Raw genomic sequence first — 22,118 nt, forward strand, 5'->3', positions numbered from 1 at the left:
TAGGATTAATTCATGTTTGTTTTCTTCCTGCATATTTTGGGGAGGGAGGGTGGTGTTGGGGACAGTCCTGCCCCAATAAAGAAATGTGCAATAATAATTGAATCCAATTATAAGATGACAAAAAACAAGCAACTGCATAAGAATTTTGAATGCGAATTTTCATTAAAATCTGTAATCTGAATAAATGTATGTTATTCTACAGAACTACTTGAATACAGAGACACAGTTCATATCTGGCTAGAAAAAAATGGTGGGTCTTCAACATCAAGGCTATATGTTTTGCAATTGAAAGATTTAACAGTTACCAGAGTGAATTAGCCTCCTTTCTGGAAAGCAATTAAAGGATACAAATGGAAGACAGGATTTAAAAAAAAAAAAAAAACAATACTTACTTAGCCAACTTGTTATCAATCCACTTATACACATGCTAAAATCTCAACATATGAGGAATTTCCCTTAGATTTTCAGAGGGGAGCAACTGTTTCCATTTTTAAAATGTAATTAAATGCACAAACTACCCAGTGGACAGCCATATATATCTCAGCACATCTGTATTCCACATATATTGGACTACAAACCATAAAGACTTCCTTGATTATTCAAATAATGTGCATTACACCTACATCAATTCACAATAAGTTTATTTTATGCGAAGAAAAGCTTGCCATTAATGAAAAAATTCAGTAGAAAACAGTACCTCCTGCTTTCAATCTAGATTACTCAAAAGTAGAAGCTTATATTAGTGAAAACTTCAGTAGAAACAAAACTGTAGGAAACATGTTCTTGGCACATGAAGTAAAAGCTTTAAACACATTAAGTCTGAATAGAGTATTTACCATGCAACCATGCTGGCAGAAAAGCCAGTTTGTAATGGCTGGTATTTGTCCCTTAAGACAGTAACATGGAAGACACTTAAACCTGCTTACATTACGTTAATTTTATATAAATATGTTGTCACCATAATTGACAGTCTTTATTCAAACCAGCCATTTAGTTTAGCAGTTCTAAATAAGTAATAGGCACTTTGCCTTTCTGATTTCCCCTTTCACCCATCAGCCAGTCTGAATCCATGCCAGGGATACTGTACACTGTAATCACCTAAAAAACAGAAACAGATTATTAGAACATTGCCACTGCCTGGAAATGTTGCACTCTGCCTTCATGTGATTTACAGGACCTTAGAACTGAGATTAATCAATTTAAATAGAACATTTTATATAGACATTAATCAAAAATAAACTAGTGTTCATAACAATTTCTCCACTGATTCATTGAAAAGCAGATATAGTAGCATAGTTTGAAATCTCTCTTGAAAAAAGCCCTTTTTACATGAAATTGGTTAATTGCCTTTTTTTTTCTATTAGATTTTATACACATATAGATATAGTATATCACTATCAACTTTAACAAACCACAAAGCAAGTTCCTTGGATCTTCAAGGGCACGATAGAAGGATGGATCTTGTTGGGTGGGACACTAGGACTTTTCAATGACAGGATGTAGTAAAAGGAAGACAGTGGGAATTGTGCCTGGATTGTCTAGCAAATATTATTGCAAGCTATGCAGGCATTAAAATAGTTAGCTCTCACTAAAGAATATTAAAATAAACAGGTACAAAACAATTTCAGCTTCTGAATCAGACTACTAGTGAAGTTTTAATAAAAAGGCAGCTACACACATTTATGGAAGCAGCACATCTTTATTGGTTAGCCACAAGCATTCTGATTGTACTCTTAAACGATCAAAGTACTTAGAAAACTCTTACCTCATCTGCAAGTAGTGATAACTCACTGCTGTTGGCAGCATCGTAATCGTAGAGGACTCTTGCCTTCCTGCTGCCGCTCAAGGACTTCAGTTCACTGAAGCCTGAAGTAACTACAGAATTGCTCACGGAAGGCAGCGAAGCAGAGGCCGAGGCCAAGACGGAGGGGGCAGAAACGTTTGGCACAGGGGCTGAGGAAGACTGGTTATTGTTAGAGAGGAAGGTAGATGGAAAGCTGCGGAGGAAGGAAAACAAAACAAACTGACTACTGGGTCAATCGGTTCTACAAGAAAGTCATACACGCCTCCATGCGTAAATTTGAATTCTTGCTTTTCTTATCAATTATAGAATAAGCACAAGTAGACAGCAGCAGCAGAGCACTAATGCTTTTATAAACCTGAAAAAGGATACTTTCTCTAAACCTGTAGGATAAACCAAGCAAATATACTTTAAAGAGAAGACTGCCTCCTTATAAAACTTGATATTTGCCTCTTGACAGAAATAAAGAAAAGCATTGTTGGTTAGACTCAATTCAGTAGTTTAATAAACATTTCTTTTGGCAGCTCTGCCAGTAAAAGTAGCCTCCACCCCCTGTTGCTCATTCCTCAATTATGTGGCTACACAAAAGATTGTGCTGGTGAACCAGTTCAGGGAAATAATGCAGGTTAAAAAACACACCCTCTTTCTGCAAAGAAAACAGTAATCCACAGTAAATTTTTTATAACCCAAATCGGTTTGTCGATTTGGCTTGCTGCAAGCTGCAAGATATAAATATTTGTTTCACTAAAGATGAACTTAACTCAGGCAAGTCCCTCCTTTCTAGGTCAGACTGCTGCTTGTTCTGTGCCAGCTTTAGTACTAGCCAGACCCTTCCATAAAGTCAATTCCATTTACCTGGCTGAAAACTAATTCAATAAAAAAGTGTATAATCACCTACTAAATTGGTGAGCTGAAAAAGGAGGGAATGTGATAAACGCCAGAGCAGATACAAGGGAAAAGACAAAAACACACATCTGAAAAGTGGAAGGAGCACAAGGGAAAGCGAGGAAGAGATTTCTTTTGATGGATGCAGGAGCAACGATAAGCTGTGAGATTGCATCCCTGTAACTTTGATTTGTATCCTGGGATGCTGTTCCAAGGCAGTTTAAACTAACTGATTTAGCAGTTGATGCAACCATGCTTTGCCTCTTGCTGCCTCACTTTGTATCAACACTCACCTGACGCTACCTTAAAAGTAGGTCAGTGAAGGGTTTGAGAAGTGGCAAAGTTGATGCAGAAAAAAAGGTGAGTGTTAGTAGCCAGGAGCTGGCCGAGCCAGGATGGTGTGCAGCTGCACCTTTACTTCTTCACATTCTATTTCTGAGCGATCCACACATCAACTATTCAGTCAATACTACTGTGATTCCCACCCTTTACTTTCCCCGCCAGTCCTTCTACACAGATTTAACATTCTGGATGTGGGCATGACACATTCCTGTTTTTTTTTCTTTTATCAAAATGACGATCTATTCATTTTGTATATCTGAGCCCATCAGAAAGCAGTTTCATCTCATCTCTTCCCACCTACCCTTCCCAGTTAAATTCTTCCTGAAGATGCACTTCTATGGCAACTTCAACCACATTAATCAAGATCAGTGTATTCCCACACCCACGTCTGCTCATACAGTCATCAGATGAGCTGCATTAGAGAGCTGATACAGGTGAAAACTCTATCTATCAGTGACTACATTTTGGATTACATGGCCACGAACAGAGGCGGCCCTGAGCCAGCCCCAATCTAGATAGTGTGCAGTACTGCTGCAGTTTAGGTTTACAGTTTCACACTATATCTAATCTTACATAGCCTCTAAATAGGATGGTCCTCTCTCTCCACTTATTGCAGAAATGCTCCTTTTCTGTGATTTAAGTCAGCCATAGCAATGCAGTTGCTTATGCATTGATTCAACAATCTGCTCCAACAAAAATTATCAAGATTCATAACTTTCCATCAGAATGGTTGAACATACTCACCTTGCAGCCATGTAACTGTCATAGCTGTCTAAAGGGAAACAGCAGGAGTACAGTGTGAGGGACTGAAATATCCCCTTTACAGTTAGACTGAATTTGGATACAGTTTCAGGAGACTGTTGTGAGTTTAATTAGCAGTTTACTGTTGTCAAAAGGATGAAGTTCCACTTCCCCCTTTGGCTCACCTTGGCCTTGTTTGATCAAAAAGAGCTTGTTCAACTCACACAGAAGAGAAAGCATCCCCAGCAAAACATAACAGAAAAGTTTCATTTAGTGGCCAGATTAATTTTTTGAAACAGCTCACCAATTCCCCTGAGCAAAACACCTCTACAGAAGAGCAAGACTTCTGCACTTCAGTAAGGACACTCAGCCCTGCCCTAGGATATATTTATTACATTAACAGCTGGCATTCAAGCAGAGGAAATCCATTTTCAATGACAATCAGCTGTTTCTGAATACTGCTAAATTGCCATATGTAGGCACATTACTGAAAATCTTCAGCTAGATAGACACTTTCTTGGATTTTTTTTTTAAACACTTCAGTGGTAAAGAGTTTCACAGCTTGTGGAGAAGGGGACTAGTAATGGACTAGGCTGAAAACTGAATGTTGCCAAAACTTAGGCTTGGCTAGCAAAGAAGCTGTGAATATTCACAGCAAAAGCTGCTATCAGCAAGAAAAAAAAAAAGCCACAGAACCAGGATCTTTGAAATAGATTTGTTTAGTTCATTCTGGGGAGGAAAAAAAAAGAGAAGAAATTGCTTTTAACACGGGACATCAGATTTTTTAGGCAACCCCACAGAAAGGGGGAAGCAATAGAGGGAGGAGCAGCTGGTGCTGTCCTGAAAAAAAAAATCCATAAAATCATGTCTATTTATATAAAGAGAACTGAGCACAAGTTTCCACTACCTTGTGATACAACTGAGTCCGCAGGGTACATCAACAGCACCAGCGCTGAGGCTTGAACAGTCTCAGCATGAACTGGGTTAAGGTTCAATCCTTAGGTTCTGACTGAGGTAAAGTATGTAACGTGCATCTACTCCAAGAACCTGGTTTCTGTTTCAAGCAACAAACTATCCCAGGAAGAGCTTGCATACTTTGGGGTCACTAAAAATCTGAAAATAAATCCCGCATTCCTCCTGGCTTTCGTATGAGAAGACAGCACATTCATGGATGCATGAAAAGAGCACGTGTAACACAGCACTGTAAGCCACTTTCTGAACAAGTGCTGGCAAATATAACCAGGTGAGCTGCCTACACTATGTATTTGGTGGCTACATCTGCCTATGTACAGCATGCTATAGCATGCTATGCAGCACATGCCTATAAACTGAGAAACTCTCCCAAAGGCAGGAGCACACCTTGAGACCCTACCCCAGTGCTCCCCTTCAATAGTTCAGTGCAACTTCCTTGCTCCAGGAAGGCAGGAAAGACAGGCTCACCACCAGATTCACCACCACCACCGGTGTTACACAATCTATGTAGGTAGAGAAATTCCGTTCAGCTGATTGGGGCACTGGGGAGTTTGAAAAGTTTCCATGCTTTTGGTCTTGTAGCAGTCATAATAATTTTATCAGAAATACTAATTAGAGAGTAGCCACATAAAGATGTATCTTTCTGTTTTCCTAAAAGTAGGATTTTCTTCAAATACACATTTTGCACTTATTAGCAATTTACATGCAACAAAGACAGCTGTTCTAGACATACTATATATCCTATATCCTAAAATAAGAGGTATCTAAAGAGAAATACTATTTTTTAAGGCTAAAGCTATTATGCTTAACCTTTTCTTTGATAAGTAAATTAGAATAAGAATGTAAAAGTCCCCTCATCTCAAAATAGTCATGTATATAACATATATACTTCACTTAGTTATTGCCCTTACTCCAGTAAATGTTCGTTCCCAAGCTTTCGATTCACTATTTGCATTTATGTGCTATCTAATTTGATAGCTGTGTATGTTTTTCAGCAGAATGCAGCATTAAAGATGTAGTTTTTTCAGAAAAAAAGAATACTTTTAAAGACTTCTTAGATAAACTTTTTCCAAAGAGTCTTTTTGGAAAAGTATTTATCCGTTTAAACAAACTAAGGAAAGGAGATCAAATGTCACAGGAAGTAGCAAATCAGTACAAGCATAAGACTTGAGAACAGTTTTGTTTTTACTTCCTCTTCATGGAGGGGAAAGAAAAAAAAAAAAAAAAAAGTAGAGGCACTTTAGACACAGTTATTTAGAACAGCTGTAACAGCAAACTTCTCGGCACAGGCACTTTTTCAAAACACCTGCTCACCTGAACAACATGGTCTGGAATAACCTTTAGAAAGACTCTAACTGGTAAAGGAGAATTTGAATAGGGAAAATATGAGAAGTAAGCATTTAAATCTGTTTACATCATAACAAACAGCAAGGAAAGGATTAAGAGCACAGATTCATGTGTTTGACAGTTTATACTCTTACTTTAAAAACTAGTACAGCCACTAAACAGCAAAACTAGATAACCAGAAAACTAGGTAAGCTTATCCATACCAATGCTTCCACTCCTTTGGATTACTGATTTCCCACATCGTGAAGTACATTTCTCCCCAAGTGTATTATATATGCTAGCAACTCACAGAGTAGAAAATGCACTTGCATTTTCAAATTGGGCAGTGTCAAATTAAAAAGCAACATGAATTTACAGGCACAAAAACAACTTTTCCCACACTGTACTGCAGTTTTCCAGGATGAAGTATTGCAGAACTAAACAACTACAAACAAAACTGTAAAAATTCATTTTTGTGCCAAATGAGGTTTGATGTCTCTCCATCCTCAATTACAAAATAAGCAAAATCTCACTGAATCTACCCTCAAAAGGCACTAGACCCATCAACAGGCTTAAGAAAGTAGACACAAGGGTAATTCTAGAGTAATTACACTAAAATATATCTACTTTCTATCACTTTCTATTAACTAGAAAGGTTTTTGCAGCATCACTACCTTCCGAGTTGTTTCTGGAGATCCAGCATATACTGGTAACATTGTGCATAATAGGTCATCTGAGCTTCAACAAAATCATTCAGACAGCGAAGATGATGTGCCTACAATATAGCAAACAATTTACATTTTTAGTATGGAAAAGTGTTACACTGCATTAGAAAGACTGGTTTCCTAATGGGCTGATAATGACAACATCAGTGTGAAGGAATTTATGCCATGCAGGAATGGTGTCTGGATGTACCAGGTAACTGGGATAAAGTGTCACAGATGCAACGCATCAAGCCCCTCAAGTAAGTACAGGCTGTACAGGCATCGTATCATTATTTACCTGCATATTTATGGAATAAATATTTTAGCACTTTTCTGTGGTTTAAACTTGCAGTGGAAAGCTGAGTTTAAATCATAAAAACGAAAATCCTTGAGTTCTCAGAATTAATAGAGGACCTAAAGGTAAACTCTGAAGATAATAAACTATAATGCAAAAATAAACAGAGTTGCTTGATACTCTAAGGCATTAACATGAAAGCCAGTAGGCCAAAGCTCCCAAGCAGCTTACTCTAGTTATTGCAGTGCCCTGATTTTGGCTGCTCCCGCCCCGCTACCCCAGTTTGGGTACTCACATGGGTGCTGCTGATTCCTTCCAGCAGGAGTCTGGTAATCTCTGCTTGGCGGTCGAATTCACTCTGAGTAATTCGTACTTCCTGTTCAGACTAAAAGTAAGCACGCACTTAGATGTTGGTACAATGCACCATGCACAGCACCTTCCCACCGCAACAGCCCCACTGCATTCAGTGCTAGTCAGACAACCTCAGCTCATCACATGTTTAAATCCTGTGCTTTTTCTTTGCAGGTCTGAACTACTGCACAAAGCGAAGAGCGGCCTTTGACCTGCCTGCACAGACAGCTACATCAGCAGGCCTCTACCACGTAGATGCAGCGTATCCCAAGGGAAGGCATTTTCCGTCAGCAATGCTACCCCACCTCTGCACAGCAAACCAAGGTCATGGGCATCACACAGTGTCTGCACCAGCCAAGCTGCTGCAGCAAACGACAATGTAATTTTTTCCCATACTTGAAGTTAAAAGGGCTCTCAGAGGCTCACAGAATTGAGTGTAAATCTGGCATTATTTTTGCCAGGCAAACGCAAAGCAATCAGCCATATGTAAAACTTTGACAGTGAATTTCAGCAGAATATTTTACTGATTACTATTTCATACTAGCTGCCAAGCTACAACAATTATTTCTGAAGTTTGGAATTGAGGCATCTTTAAAAATAAATGTAACAAACCATAGAAAATGTTCTAATTCCAGTTAGAAGTACAATTTCTGTAAGAATGATTTGGTTTAAATTTGATATATAAATAATTGTACACCAAAATTCATCCCTTATTACTTACAGATATCAACAATTTTCAAATAAATCAAATAGTATTATAAGCAGTTTAAACAGCTTCAACTAGAAAAAATCTAAGTTAGTCTGAATGGTGTTTTGGAAAAAGTTAAACTAGTCAAAACGCACAAATACATTAAAATATACATACATACACACACACACACACACACACATATATGGTGTTTTGCCTAAGATTTACTGTTTCAAGATGAAACTACCTGAACCCTGGAAGCCAGATTACTTTGCCTAAGTGCTTATATACATTTAGTACCATCTTTCTAAAAAAACGAATCCAAAAGCAAAACTCTACATTAAGCCTGAGAAGCAGCAGTTACTGTTCTTAACACGCAGAGGTACAGAAATGTATTTTGAGAGAACCTAATGAGACAACATTAATTGCAAAAGGATTTTATGTGGTTGCAAACATTATGCTCTTGCACAACATTTGTACTGATCAACATGAAAAGATGTGAGGAACACAGAAGGATCTAATCTCACAAATAAGTACAGAAGAAAGATGCAAATACTTAAGTAGTGCTGCAGTCACTGCAGCTGTCAGGGTTTACACATTAATTTGAGACAGTGAGGAAGCAACTATAGGGCCCTGTATGTTCCTTATTTAAAACTGAGATAGCAGCATATATATCAAGCTATAGACTAATTAAGTTTTCCAAGCTTTTGTTGAAACAAGAGTATTTGCTTGAAATTTTGCTATTAAATCTTTAAATTTTTGATTTATCAGTGAAATCCATCTGGCAGGCCCTTAGAAGAGTGTAATAACAGGCAGGGTAATAAAAGGAAGTCTGATACCCAAGAGGGAAAGAAAAGCATTCCTTTCTCTACCACCTACTTCAATTCCTTTACAAGGAAAGCAAATTAATAGGTAAAACAGTTAGCCATTTATCTGGAAATAAATAATCTAGTCTCTTGCTTCCCTGAAAACAGCAGTTACTAAAGTATATTTTTCTTCCTGCCAGATAAGGAAGAACATGGGAATAGAAAAATATAAGAGGGGAAAATCTGCATCAGAAGAATTCTATTTGTTTCAACAATATATTAGCAAAATAACTACTTTCTAAAAAAAATAATTAAATAAATAAAATAAAAAAGCAAAATTACTGAACTGGTAACATGCATTAAGATAGTTCGCAGAGTAACTTTAAATGGAACCATGCTTTAAAGGGCCCAGATATATTAGCTTTGTAGAGACTTCCATAAATCTAAGTATGTGATAGGATGCTTAATCTATTTTGCTCATCCCTGTCTTCCACAGCTGACAGGTGAAAAGTAACAGTGCAGCATGTCTATTCTATGCATTGTTGTTAAGACTGAAAACAGCTGATTTTTTCAGTCTGAGAACCTTTTGATCAAATCCTTCTGTCTCTGAATTAAAAGAAGAGGTGGGGGGAGGCGGCGGAGAGAATACACACGGGTCACAAAGCACAAGCCTAAACCTTCCTGCTGCCTTCAGCTGCTGTCGTATTTCGTTTTTTTAAACAACATTTAGAAGGCATCACTGGATATCTCTCATGAAGATCCCCCAAAATAGTTTGCTCCTCAGGTTTAAAATAAGAATTTGGGATCTTAACATGAAAATTCAGAAGTACAGAAACTCCCCAAATTCAGATTATGAATATACATAGGTATCTATATGAATGATCCTTGGAATACTGTGCAAGCGTGTAGCTAAGAAGCATACAACCATAAGAACACAAGATAACACAATCACCTTCTTAACCTTGTTGCATTAATGAGACTATTACTAAAATGACACTCCCCAGTATGGCTAGCATTCCTTGTCTCCTCTATAGCCAAGGATGGCTGAGAGACCCTCTTGATGCTCAACCACAGCTTAGCTTCAAGGTGCTAAAACCTCTGCTCTTTTCCTTGACTACACTAGACACTGGGAAAGATTCGTAACAAAACTCAGGTGTCCAAAGTGTAGGACATGAGTACCCACCCAGTGTGGTTCATAGCACAGTTATTTCATACACCCCAACTACACATTTCAGCAGGGAAGTTAATCTAAAGGAAGTTTAACAGCACAAAAATACTATCTCAAAAGGATGGTAATTGATGTAGAGATTCCTGGATAGGCTGAAAGCCATGACGACAGATCCTGCATCTCCTCAAATTCGAATTTTTGCAGATCTCAATCTCGTTCTCTGTCCCTGTCAGGCTAATACTATACCTATAATCCCAGGTACAGTTCAGACTAGTCTACCTAGTGTCACATCAGTATTCTTTAGAACACGTTAGAGTAATAGACATTAACATTTCTGAAAATTCTGAAAAGCTCATTGCTAGTTTATTTTTCTTAATAGCCTACCAGACCAGTAACTAACCTCAGTAGTTTTTTCTCTATTACATCTTGCCAAATGAAAATCACATTACTAAGAAAACAAGCCATGGACTTTGTATTGCCCCTAGAATTTGAAAGTCCCTGGAGAAAAGCAGCAGAGTCTCATGTAACACATCAGATGTCCATCATTACACTGAGATCAGTAACGTGCAAAATCCTTTATCACATGACACCAGCACAAGTTATCGTTTCTGAATGTTGCAGTGTCTAAACTGTTTACTTACTTTTGTCACCTCCTCAGCCCATATCTAGCCAGCGTTAAAAGTGAAGCATGAAGCAGGGGGAGGGGAAAGATAAAAAAAAAAAAAAATACACACTTAGAAGAGAGTTGTGGTGCTTTAATATAAGATGCAACTATACTTTAGCTTTTGAATACTTCCCTATCTTTCTTTAGGACCTCAAAGAAATTTGAGGATTGTTATGAATGAGTCAGTTGTCCAAAGCTCCTCATATACAATGAGACTGAAGCCAGTATGCTGAGTACTGCATGTGTGAAACCAAGTAGATATGGAAGAGGGTATGACTTGTTGAACTTAGATTCTTATAAAATATGATATATAAAACAAGCCATTACAAACACAATTACTTGGAAAATGACATGAACCAGACAGAATAAGTTAAATTGTGAATTAAACTAAGTTATCTTAATGTATTAGAATACTGGAAAACTACGAAGAGATATTCTTGTTTCAACACTAGGTTAAAGAATGACTGAAACAGACAAATGAGTGATTTCTCTTGCTAATTCCACTTAGTTTCTTCTTCCACAACAATCTTCACTAATCTGAATTTATTATTTACACTGTAGAGATGTCTCAAACTCAGTTTTGAAGGAATAGCAGGCTAAATAAAAAAAAAAAATGCAAGGAAATGAATCTAGAAGATAGTGTAGCTTGCCGTCCCAGTTCCCCCTTGCAATGCAGTTCTTTGACTTCCATATTCCAGCGCTTTTAAGTTGCTGATGACACAGTCGGGACTTAGGTAGGAAGAAATGTGCATAAAGGCTGCAGTAGCAAGTTGCAACAAACCAGCTCATTTGCTCTTGGAAAACATCTTAAACAGGACTATGCAATCTGGATAGCAAGAGGAAACACTTAGGAAGGAAATGAATGAACACAGAAGGCCAACAAACCTTTAGCCATTTTACATGCAGCAAGTTGAGCATGTAAGAGACATTTACCATAATGTTATTCTCTTCAGGTTGAGAGGTGTTTAGTTGCTTAAGTGCATAGATAAAGACAAAACCAAGTTATACTGTGAACATAGCAAGCAAATAGGTTATTGACACAAAACAAGGCAAGTTTAAGCTATTCAGAACTGTGAACTCAATACAGAAATCTGAACAGTTTATTTTAAATACTGATCTAAACTAGTTCATTTGTGCAATAAGTACGGGAAGATGTTTTTTCCTCAAATCTAAAGCACTTCTACAACACAAAAAAAAAAAGAAACATAGATACTAATCTATCACTTTATTCCAGGATGTCAGAGCAGTGAAACTTGGAAGAATGTGCATCCTGGTTGCTAAACCATTAGTTCAGCAAGTTCTGTCAGACATCTTCCTATAAATTAGTGATTCAGTAGAAGGTCAGCCATTTGTATCACACCTGTTACCATTAAAGTCCTCCCTTCTTGTACAGTGCAGAGTTTTTTTCCCTGAGTCTCAAGGCTAGAAACTGCAGCATTTCTAAATGTCAAACCACCACACTGCCATTAAAAATGCAGCTGAAGCATTTTTAAGCGACACAAAAGATCTGGGGTTTCATGTTTTATCAGCACTGAAGTATTTTTGAGCTATTTTAAACAAAACTATAAAATTGTTGTTGCATGAATATTTACATAGACATATATGTAAACATATGTCTACATACATCAACATGTATGTAATAGCAGCAGCAATTGGGAGCAATGTGTCAGAGCATCCAGCTCCAGATGACTAAGATTTTACACTGGTGATGGAAGTAACAAACCAGAGTGTAGAGCCTTCCTTTTAATGATAAGCTTAGTGGAAACAATTTCCTCTTGGTCTTTCTAATACTTTAGGAAGCATATAACTGCCACCACAGCACCAGGAAGCTAATAACCAGAACACCTCCTTCTCTTTAGAACTTCCGAACTTAACATTGAACATGTCTAAGTAAAGACATGGTCTTTCCTTGGCCTCTCTCTCCAATGTTTCCAAACACCACTGCTGGCTAATACTCTGCTCCACTAGTGTTAGTTTCATAAATTAAGCAACTTTTTTGAGAGGATTATCCATCATCTCCCTAACTGCTGATGTTTTAGGAAAACAGTCTACAGGTAGCTATAAAAACACTACAAGCATACGCACCACTGAAGTTATATACACTTGATCTTCTCTCCACTTTAAAGAGAATTTAAAGAGTTTCAAAAGCAGCAGCATTTTGCTTTCATTAACATTTCAATTTCCTTGAAAAAGCACTGAGAGAACAAGAACGGTTAAGATATATGAAATTAAGAGTCCTGTCCCAATTGGTTATGTGAAAATAGCATGGCAAAGAAGCTGCGTGGAAGCCTAAGCAACCAGTCAAGTTTATAAGTAAATAAAATAAACTTGAAAGTGACTAACGAGGTAAACAAACAAAAACACACACACACTCCAACATCAAAAGACTTTACTTACTGCAGCTCGGGCTTCTGCAACTTTGGCCTTCTTCAATCTGGTTTTTGCTGCATCCAAATCTAGACGTTTATTTTGTAATAGCTTACGTTCTTTCTGTAAATGAGTTAGGTTAGTTTAGGAGAAAAGAAATAGTGAAAGCAAAATCCTGCCTACTTGGCATTTTTTTAAATAAAAAAAAAATCCACACACAAAAAGCCTTCTTGAACTGAGGCAGAGTTAAATACTAATTCTTAGGCTTTCTATACTCAAGGTAAGTATTTTTAAGAGCACATTAATTACAAAAAGTAAGTTTTCAAATAATTTATTTTACCTGGTCAAATGAAGAGAATATAAACCAACAGTACAAATTCCAACTGATTTTCTACATTATTTTAAATAAAACAATGTACAACTATCTATCACTTGATCTAAAAAACTTAGATTTATAACTACTGTGAAATGACAAAAAAAAAGCTCACTTCTACTTACAGTAATAGTTTTGTAGTCTCCTTCAATAAAATTTCTCAGGGGAGTGAGAAAATTTATAGCAGAAGTTTGAATTAATTCTCTGTCTGCTGTCCCAATTCTCTTTTGTGTTTCTCCACATTTAATGAGTGCATTTCCTGCAAAGGAAAATATATGCAAATTTCACAGCAACCCAGGCAGGTGCTTTTTTTGTTTTTTCTTTTAAAGCAAATGAAAACAGCAACAAAAAAAGATGTACAGGTACAAGAGTCTAGGTCAGCAGCTTGAAAGACAATCTAGTGCCACAGTAGTCATCAAAAGAAGTCTCAATCAGTTACTGATTTTCTTTTCATTAGCCTTTTTTTTTTAAATAATTGCAATTAAAAAAACAGCTAAAGGCTAGATTTCAACAAAAATATAAATTTCAATAAACTGAGAAGTCTGAGTTACAAGAGACACTCACAAGCTTTTCTGAACACTAAAAGCACTTTGTGACACCACTTGAAAGGTTACAGAGTAACTTTACGCTAATGGTTCATGCAACTTGACCCCAGTTAAAAGAACTGCAGCAAACGCAAGCTAAAGGACTGCCTGCCTGTAGCTTGCATTCTATTTGATTAAAACAAACAGAAAAAAATCATGGGTCTGATGATCAAAAAAGAACCACATATAATTTCACATTTTTATGCCGTTAAAGGAATAAATATCATTGACTTTGTACCCATAAACCTTCTATAAAACATATGACTTCTTTTTTTTTTAACTATAGTTTTCTTCCTTAGAAAGGGAACCTCATTATTTCCACATATAAAGAACTGATCCTTCTAAGAACAAGAACTTGCCTCCTGCTATAACCCTGAGACAAGCAACTGAGCTGTCAGGGTTTATGACTGCAGGCTGCACAACAACTATGCATTCCAGTAATTTACGCTAATTAAAATTGGTGATAATAGATTGAACTGTTAAGAGTTACAGAGAAAAAACACATTATAATTTATAACCATATTATTATATAGCTAAATATGTATAAAGCACACCATCAAAAGGCATTGGAAAAACATTATATTCAACATCACCCACCCTTTCATAGGTATTGGTGAAGAAGGGAGAAAAATTGAGGTGATATTCCACACGCACACACACTCTCATTGACAGCAAAATAATGGATATTTAGAAAACCACAAATATTGTCAAGTTGAAGAAACGTCTTACTGAAGAAACTAGTTTCTACTTCTCATCATCTATAGCATACATGCGCTACATACTAATGCGCTACAACAAAATGAAAGTGTGTTCCATTCTAATCAGAAAACCAAATTCTAGAATTATTTGTTCAGATGAGAATGTCATCAATCCAGAGACAGTTATTTCACCAATAGCAATTCCTATCTTCCGTAATCCTTAAATTATGATAGAAATCTCACTACCGACCTCTTAATGTTCAAAGAGATACAACTCATCTCAAAATGTTAAAAATAAAAGCACTGTGGAATTATCTAAAGGAAGGCAAGAAATGCCACTTCACATCGCTAACAAAAAAAGTATCTGTGCATTTTCCCCCTCCCATTTCTGCAACACATAAGTCACATTCTTTGTTTCCACTTACCATAGGCTGTCCCTGGTCCAAATTCATTCCCTGCATCAATCATATACTGGCCTAGTAGCTCTGGATTATTCAGACGACTCGGTGCTTTGCGGTCCAACTTCTCATAGACAAATTCTTCTATCCTAGCATCTGGAGAGAGGGGAGAAAAAAAAAAAAGCATTGAATTACTGCTATTCAAAGTACAATTTACAAATGTAAGAAGAAAGAAAGTAATTTTCAAAAATCCAGATATTTAGGCTTAAGTAACTTAATATTGTTATTTTCCCAAGAGACAAAATACCTTTCTTGGGGACTGACCGTATTAGATGTTTGTCATACTATGTTCAGGTGCTTTTAGATGTTGAGCCACAATATGTTCTTCAGGCAAAAAAGACTCTACAGGCATTAACAAAAATACTGCCATTTACAGTATCTTAAACTTCTCATATACAAAACCTGATTTCTCCGTTTTGACTTCATAATTAGCTCACTTCATCCACGCAGTTACTATGAACTAGATTCAGCACGCACTAACACAGGCAATCCACAACGCTGTCCTCTAATGAACAAATCCCCCACTTTGATGAAACTAAAACATAGTGTTAAACGGATAACTTTCACTGATGATGGATTAAATAACAATTTCCTTGTCAATGTCCCAAAAGTTAGTCTAAAACAGAAAAAACACAGTTGTCAGTTCACTTTCTAGCAGCAAGCACGAACCAAGAGGGATTCAACTTCACATTTTTCTTTACTCTGGCCATAATTTTATTGTGGGTGGACTAAGCTTCATAAGTTCTAAAAAAGTCATCTAAAATTACTGGACTATTGCATGGGTCTAACCTAAAGATACTACTAAAATTTGGACTGGAAGCCTCTTCTGTCTCTCCCAGACAGGTTGTTCCACTAACTACAACCAAAAGAAGTTCTCTGGAACAGGTGACCGTCCTCCCTAGCAGACTGCCAAGCCATGGAAGTTACATTCACAGATGAAGATCACCACTTAACACTGAGTATTTTTAGACATCAGAAAATTGACTGGTCAGCTCAATGTAGATATTACCATACACTATCCCTTTACTGAAGCTTCCTCATGTAGGTCTACTAGCCTCCACCTCCTGATTGAAGACTGTTAATTTCTGAAAAAGTGAATACCTAATACAGAGGATTGCTGAACTAAATGAACAAGAGCTTCCTCCAGCCTTTCCTAACACCAGCACTAGGGATTTAGAAATGTTATATTTAGTCATGACTTACAAAATTCTTATGTCAGTAAACAGTTACACCTGCAAAAATTTAGAAATTGCAAGCAGAAACCTGAAGCATTTCTTACTTGGATTTGGCTGCAATAATACTTCTGTCTGTTTCATAATTTTTTCTGTCCACAATTTAGTGCATTCTGCTTTGCTGAGAAGGTTTTCCAGGTGAGCATCCAGTTCAGTCTTCTCTGCTTGGCCAAGCTTTTCTTCTGTGAACTACAGTTAGAGAAACAGGTTGAAAATATTGAGTTACTTCATAGAAGTAGATTGGCAGTACAACACTAGGACAGTAACTGTTGGCTCATGTTAGTTTTAAATTATACTTTCAAAGATATAAGCATTATACAGTGATCATTAAGGATTTAATGATAATTTTGAAAGTTGATAAGCTCAACAACATACTCTTGCTTTCAGAAAATGGGGATGGAGGTCGCATCAATCAGACTGAGATGAGAAAGGCTATTTAGAACTCTATGAAGAAACCCTCTGCTCTATTTGGTTTTGGTAAGTCTCAGATTAGACACTATGTATGATTTTGCATAATGCTCTCCAAAACATGAAACAAAAGGAGAGAACGTGGAGATAATTAAGGCCCCTAAAAGATCAGGAAAAAAAGAAAAAAAAAAGGAAAATGGAAGTAATTGAAGCTGACTCTTCTCCACAGAAAAAGCAGAAGATGCAACAGATTCTCTTTAAAGCTACCTTTTATATATTTGAAGAATGCTGTCCACAACAAACAGGACAAAAAGCAATGTATTAGACTACAAGATGAAGGCTTAAATTGGACATTAGATAACCCTTCTAAAGATAAGGATTAGGTGCTAAATCAGACTGTCCTGGGATGCAGAATATATATCTTCTTGGCAGTGGGGGAAGAACTTTTTCTTTTTTTTTTTTTTTTAAAGAATAGGTTAAACAAGCCTTTCAGGAATTTTTTAGATATAATTATTCCTTACAGAAAGTATTAGATGATCTCTTATGTCCTCTTCTAAATTATGATTTCAGTGACAATGAAATACAACCTACATTTCCTTTAGCTAAATAAAAACTAGTAGACTACTCATTTCATTTGGTATTTAGTCCGTGCCAGCTCTTATTAATACACAACCAGTTTGTCCTTCAATTCCAGGTCTCTGTGAGAAGGGGAAAAACACAAAGAACTTCCATGTCAGGGAACCAAACAAAACCAGAACTAATATAGGGTTTTTCCCCTCTCTCTTGAAAACAGTAGCTTCCTCATGTTTACAATTTCAACAGCTGACAGTCTAGTCAAAGTCTGGCATTTTCAGTTAGAAGAACATGGCTTATAAGTAAATGCCTAACAAGCTTACCAATTAAGAACATAATAGGACTGGAAGCATTTTGACTGTCAAACTTTATCCCTGACAAGTTACTAGGTGGATTATTTAAACTCTCTGTAAGAAACAAGAGTACAACAAAAATAGAACTGTATTAGCCAAGCTTGTTTTAATTTCCATTATGCGTAGGTTAAAAATAACTTTGACACCATGAACTTCTCAACATTGCGCCTTTGGGGGTTCCACGTACATGCAGGCTGCCTCTGTGAGAAAGTTCAGTTGCAGCTCAGGGAGAAAGGGCATTTATGAATCTAATATTATTCGTGTTTAAAGGGCTCTTTTAAAGCACATCCTGTACTTTGCTCACAAAAACTTACAGATTTATTAAAATACAATATAAATGGTTTCAGAGTTCCTTTTTGCTTCACTAATTCCAGGAAGCTTTCTTTGTTTCTGAAATGGGCTTTCTATTAATATTTCTGTAAATCTACTCAACAGCATGAAAACTACTTAACCAACAATATTGCAGACTTCAAATCTGCTTTTAAAGAGTTAATTCTAGTAATGCTGAGCAGCACAGTATAGAGTAGTTTGACAGAAGTACGGTTTTCAGCATTAATGCAATGAAGGCAGACACTATTGATTTTCTACTGAATAGAGTTCTTAAATACATATGTAAAAACTCAAAACACTTATGCAAACAGATTACTATAAGCACCATAATAAAAAAACACAAAGATACTAGTAAGGTAATTCAGTCCTCTGTCATTGTTAAATTCAAAATATATACCCAAATTGCCTGAACATGAGCAGCTTATGCAGAAGGAAACTGACCTCTTCTGCAGAAACTGAGTTATCAGCCCACGTGTTTAAAGTGTACACTGCAAGGCTGATCAGAGAGAGAAAGTGCATTAATGGAAGCTTCCGAGTTCAAGCTGTAGCCATCGATAACAAGAGCGTCTCTGCTGCTAAGGAGGAACAGCCCAGCTTCGGATTCCTGACTGCCATATGAGGCAGCTTGTCTCATTCCAGCTCCATGGCAATATTCAACGTACCTCAGATCCTATCACTACCTATCTCCACTCTTCACACTGCACGAACTGCAACTACTGAGAGCTTCTCCAAGAACAACCACTCCAGGCGGGTCCTACCCATCACATGGGAGGGAGCCTTTGGATGAAGATGGCCCAGGGTTCAATTTTACTAAGCTGTACTTTCAGGTTTTTTCCCCACTCAAGGTAAACATCAAAAACACCACTTTCTGTAGATAAATAACTAGAATAAAGTGGTCTAAACACAGTATAATCTCATCCAAAAGAGAAACAGGTTTCTTGGAACCCAGTGTGCCTGCAACAGAAGACTTGGGTAAGCCTGTGAAACACTAACAAGATGCTCACCAGCAGCAAAATGAAATGGAAATTTTAAGCGGTATCCTTGCAAACAATATTACACTGCACTGAATTGTTTCGCCACATTTGTTGTGGTTTTTAATATCACAAAAAAGCTACTGTCAAGTCATACTAAATCATCTAATGATGCTTGAACATAAGAGTTGAACTAAATCCTGCTACAAAACTGTATTTTTTGAGGATACAAAATCCACAGCCTGGTGATACAAACCCACAAAAAGATTGTCCCTCAATACAATCTGCACACTTCACATAAATTTTGCCTGAAAAAAGAGTGGTGGGGAGCATCAGCAGCATACAGAAAGATAGCAACTTCAATGATAGGAACATGTTACAGGCTTGTCCCTTCCTTGCTACAGTTTAACTTTCAATTTTAGGGGAAAGTGGAGCCAGCAGAAGAAAACTTCTACTTGCACATTTCCACTGGATTTTAGTCTACATTAAGCAGAGCACCAATGTAGCTATTCAAACACAAATTACCAGTGCTAATAGCGCACACTGGGGTAAGGCATATTTCATATCAGCTTTAAACTATTGCAGACTGCAGAAAGCCTACATTAATGCATTAAGCATTTACATGTAAAAAGTCAGGCTAAATGAAAAGAAATCACAAGGTCCCATCACAGGATCTTACAATAAAGGGTGATCTGTATCTCCTTCTCCAGCAAAAATAGCAAAATGGCTGGAGGTTGGAAAGGAAGAGATGGCCTGGGAAACCTGCAGCACTGGGAGGAGCGGGGGGATAGAGGGGAAAGTAGTCCATGACAAGAACAATTCCCCAAATTGCTTTAATTTCACTCAAATTTGAAGAGATATGCTTTCAGGGGAGTTTGTAGTCTCGGAGCTCTGCTGGTGACTGTTGGTTTTTCTGCAACAGGGACATTCAAGGCAATAGCTCCGACTGGCTTCAGAGCAGACGGCGCCTCTACCCACGCTCCAGGCCTTACCGTGACCCACGGGGAGCTGCCGGGGCCCGTGGCGGCGCGGCCGGGTCGCCCAGCGGCCCGCAGGAAGCCTGTCCCGCTCCGATTACATAAGGCGGGCGGCCACAGCGCGGAGGGAGGGAAGCCTGACTCAGAAACACGGGGATGAGACACAGCTGAGACGCACGGCAGCGCAGGCGGCCGCACACGCTCCCGTGCCACGGAAGGGCCCCCGTTCCACCGAGCAGAGCCCCGCTGGCGGCTCTGGGAACGCTCATGCAGGGGGACACACGTCGCGGGGCACCCCTGCCCGGCTGCGGCGCTGTCCGGGCCGCGGCCTCCGCCACGGCGCGCGCCGGGCCCGGGCTCCCGGCCGCGGGGAGGGGGCGCCGGGGCGGAGCCGCCGCAGGCCCCGCGCGGCCCAGGCAGCCGCTCCGCGGCCTCGCCCGCCGCGCGGCCCGGCCCTACCTGCACGGCGCGGCTCAGGAAGGTGCCCGCGTCAGCCGCCAGCTTCTTCACGTTGAAGTCCATGATGTTCATCTTGGGGCAGGCTCGGCCGGGCACCCGCGGCGGCGGCTGCGGCCGCTGCGGCCCGTCCCTGGGGGAGCCGCCAGGGGGCGGCGCCGGGCGCGGCGCGGAGCCTCATTGGCCGCGGGCGGGCGGCGGCGTCAGGCGCGGCGGCCGCTGCAGCGGCGGCAACGCCCCGCGAGGCCCCGCCCCGCGAGGCCCCGCCCCGCGCACCGGCCCCGCCCCGTCCCGGCGGGAGGGCGGCGGTGCCGCCCGGAGCCCGGGCCGTTATCTGCGCGCGGCAGCGACAGCGCATGCGCGGCGGCCATCTTGTGTTAATGCAGTCGTCCGCTTGTCTCGGTTCTGCGCGGTCAGTGTAGGTTTTTGTGAGTCAAATTGCGTGACTTTTTTTGTTGTTGCTGTTTTATTTTATTTTATTTTTCTTCCTTCCACGATGAATACTTTTAGACTGGGCTGTAGCCATGTCATGTAAAGCAGGGAAGACTGTCAGATGTCACTCGGAGGAAAACAAAAAAAAACCATCACCACCAACAAAAAAAGGTCTTTCTTCAAAGAATTCCTTTAGGTAAATACGTGTGTAGACGTAATTCTAAGATGCCCCCCAAATATTCCAGCATTGGTCTTTAAACGTGATGTAATATAGCTCTTTCTTGTTTCAGGGCATTGCTGCTAATTAAACTTAAAAGATAAAATTCCACTCCGATTTTAATAAATTTACATTTTAATTTTAATAACTTACACTGTAATTTTAATAATTTTGCATTATTTTAACTTATGTAATCAGCCTTTCCAAATGCCCATGAAGAAAGGAGGCCCTTTGATAGCGATACATATCAAAGGACAATGGATTTTAACACAGAATTACAATGTGGCATTATTGGCATTAAATGAATATTCCTGTCTTGCAAATGATCCTGATGATTCAGTTAAGTAACTCCCCAGTACACAGTAACTCTTGGATTAAACTCGATAAAGCCTGAGGAAATCCTAGGGCATTAGGACAGGAAGTGAATTCTAGAAAAAGGAAATACATGTGACAACATAGTCTTGCTAATGTACTGCTCATAGTCCAGGCTTAAAAGAAAAGGAAACTGTATCAAGTTCTCATTTTGCAAGTATCTGATAAGGAGAGGGCCTAAAAGCTCTATTTGAGTTATGTTTTTACCTGTTTCAGCTTTCATTATGTCATGGACATAATACACATGGGTATAAATATTTGTATTTTAAAGCTATATGGCTAGTTTGTTTTTCTAAAAAGAGTTTTGCTGACATAATAATGTCTTGAGAGTTTCAAGTGTTAGGGGAGGTGATGGGCTTGTGGAGAATATTAGGTAGTCATATAAAAAAAATAAGTACTGCAGCTTGTGATACCAGTGTAGGATATATGAAAAGACAGCAACATCAAAAAGTCAAGATTAGGCCAAATAAATGCATTTTTTTTTTCCATAGCTTTCACTGGTGCTAACTATTACCAGTTGGGCTACTGCTAACTGACGGAGCCCATTGACTGAGGTGTCAAATCAACTGTGGTG

General features: G+C 38.7%; 1 protein-coding gene across 3 annotated transcripts; it reads right to left on the reverse strand.

Moving 5' to 3' along the window:
- Nucleotides 1-624: 624 nt before the first annotated feature.
- SH3GLB1 (SH3 domain containing GRB2 like, endophilin B1) lies at nucleotides 625-20,638 on the reverse strand. Of its 3 annotated transcripts, none has more exons than XM_088526009.1 (11): nucleotides 20,527-20,638; nucleotides 16,503-16,644; nucleotides 15,191-15,319; nucleotides 13,609-13,742; nucleotides 13,141-13,233; nucleotides 11,677-11,715; nucleotides 10,721-10,744; nucleotides 7,362-7,451; nucleotides 6,742-6,842; nucleotides 1,766-1,997; nucleotides 625-1,098 (listed from the first exon to the last, which is right to left on the reverse strand). In XM_088526009.1, exons 1-11 carry the CDS (start codon nucleotides 20,596-20,598, stop codon nucleotides 991-993), a joined length of 1,164 nt encoding a protein of 387 aa, XP_088382135.1. In that variant the 5' UTR covers nucleotides 20,599-20,638; the 3' UTR covers nucleotides 625-990. The 3 variants fall into 3 exon arrangements, with proteins under 3 accessions (XP_088382135.1, XP_088382134.1, XP_088382136.1); XM_088526008.1 differs by having other exon boundaries at nucleotides 11,629-11,715; XM_088526010.1 differs by lacking the exons at nucleotides 10,721-10,744; nucleotides 11,677-11,715.
- Nucleotides 20,639-22,118: the final 1,480 nt, after the last annotated feature.

This window comes from Tinamus guttatus, unplaced genomic scaffold (assembly GCF_059628265.1).
Source record: "Tinamus guttatus ecotype Peru unplaced genomic scaffold, ASM5962826v1 Tinamus_guttatus_pri_ptg000242l, whole genome shotgun sequence".
Taxonomy (NCBI): Eukaryota; Metazoa; Chordata; class Aves; order Tinamiformes; family Tinamidae; genus Tinamus; species Tinamus guttatus.

What these genes read in the sequence shown, in the direction of transcription:
- SH3GLB1 (XM_088526008.1), bottom strand. Translation starts at nt 20,598, where the DNA reads ATGAACATCATGGACTTCAACGTGAAGAAGCTGGCGGCTGACGCGGGC. An exon ending in TCCTGAGCCGCGCCGTGCAG is followed by an intron (nt 16,645 to 20,526) that starts GTAGGGCCGGGC and finishes CTCTAACTGTAG; the next exon opens with TTCACAGAAGAAAAGCTTGG. An exon ending in GGGCTGAGGAGGTGACAAAA is followed by an intron (nt 7,452 to 10,720) that starts GTAAGTAAACAG and finishes GCTTACTTTTAG; the next exon opens with TCTGAACAGGAAGTACGAAT.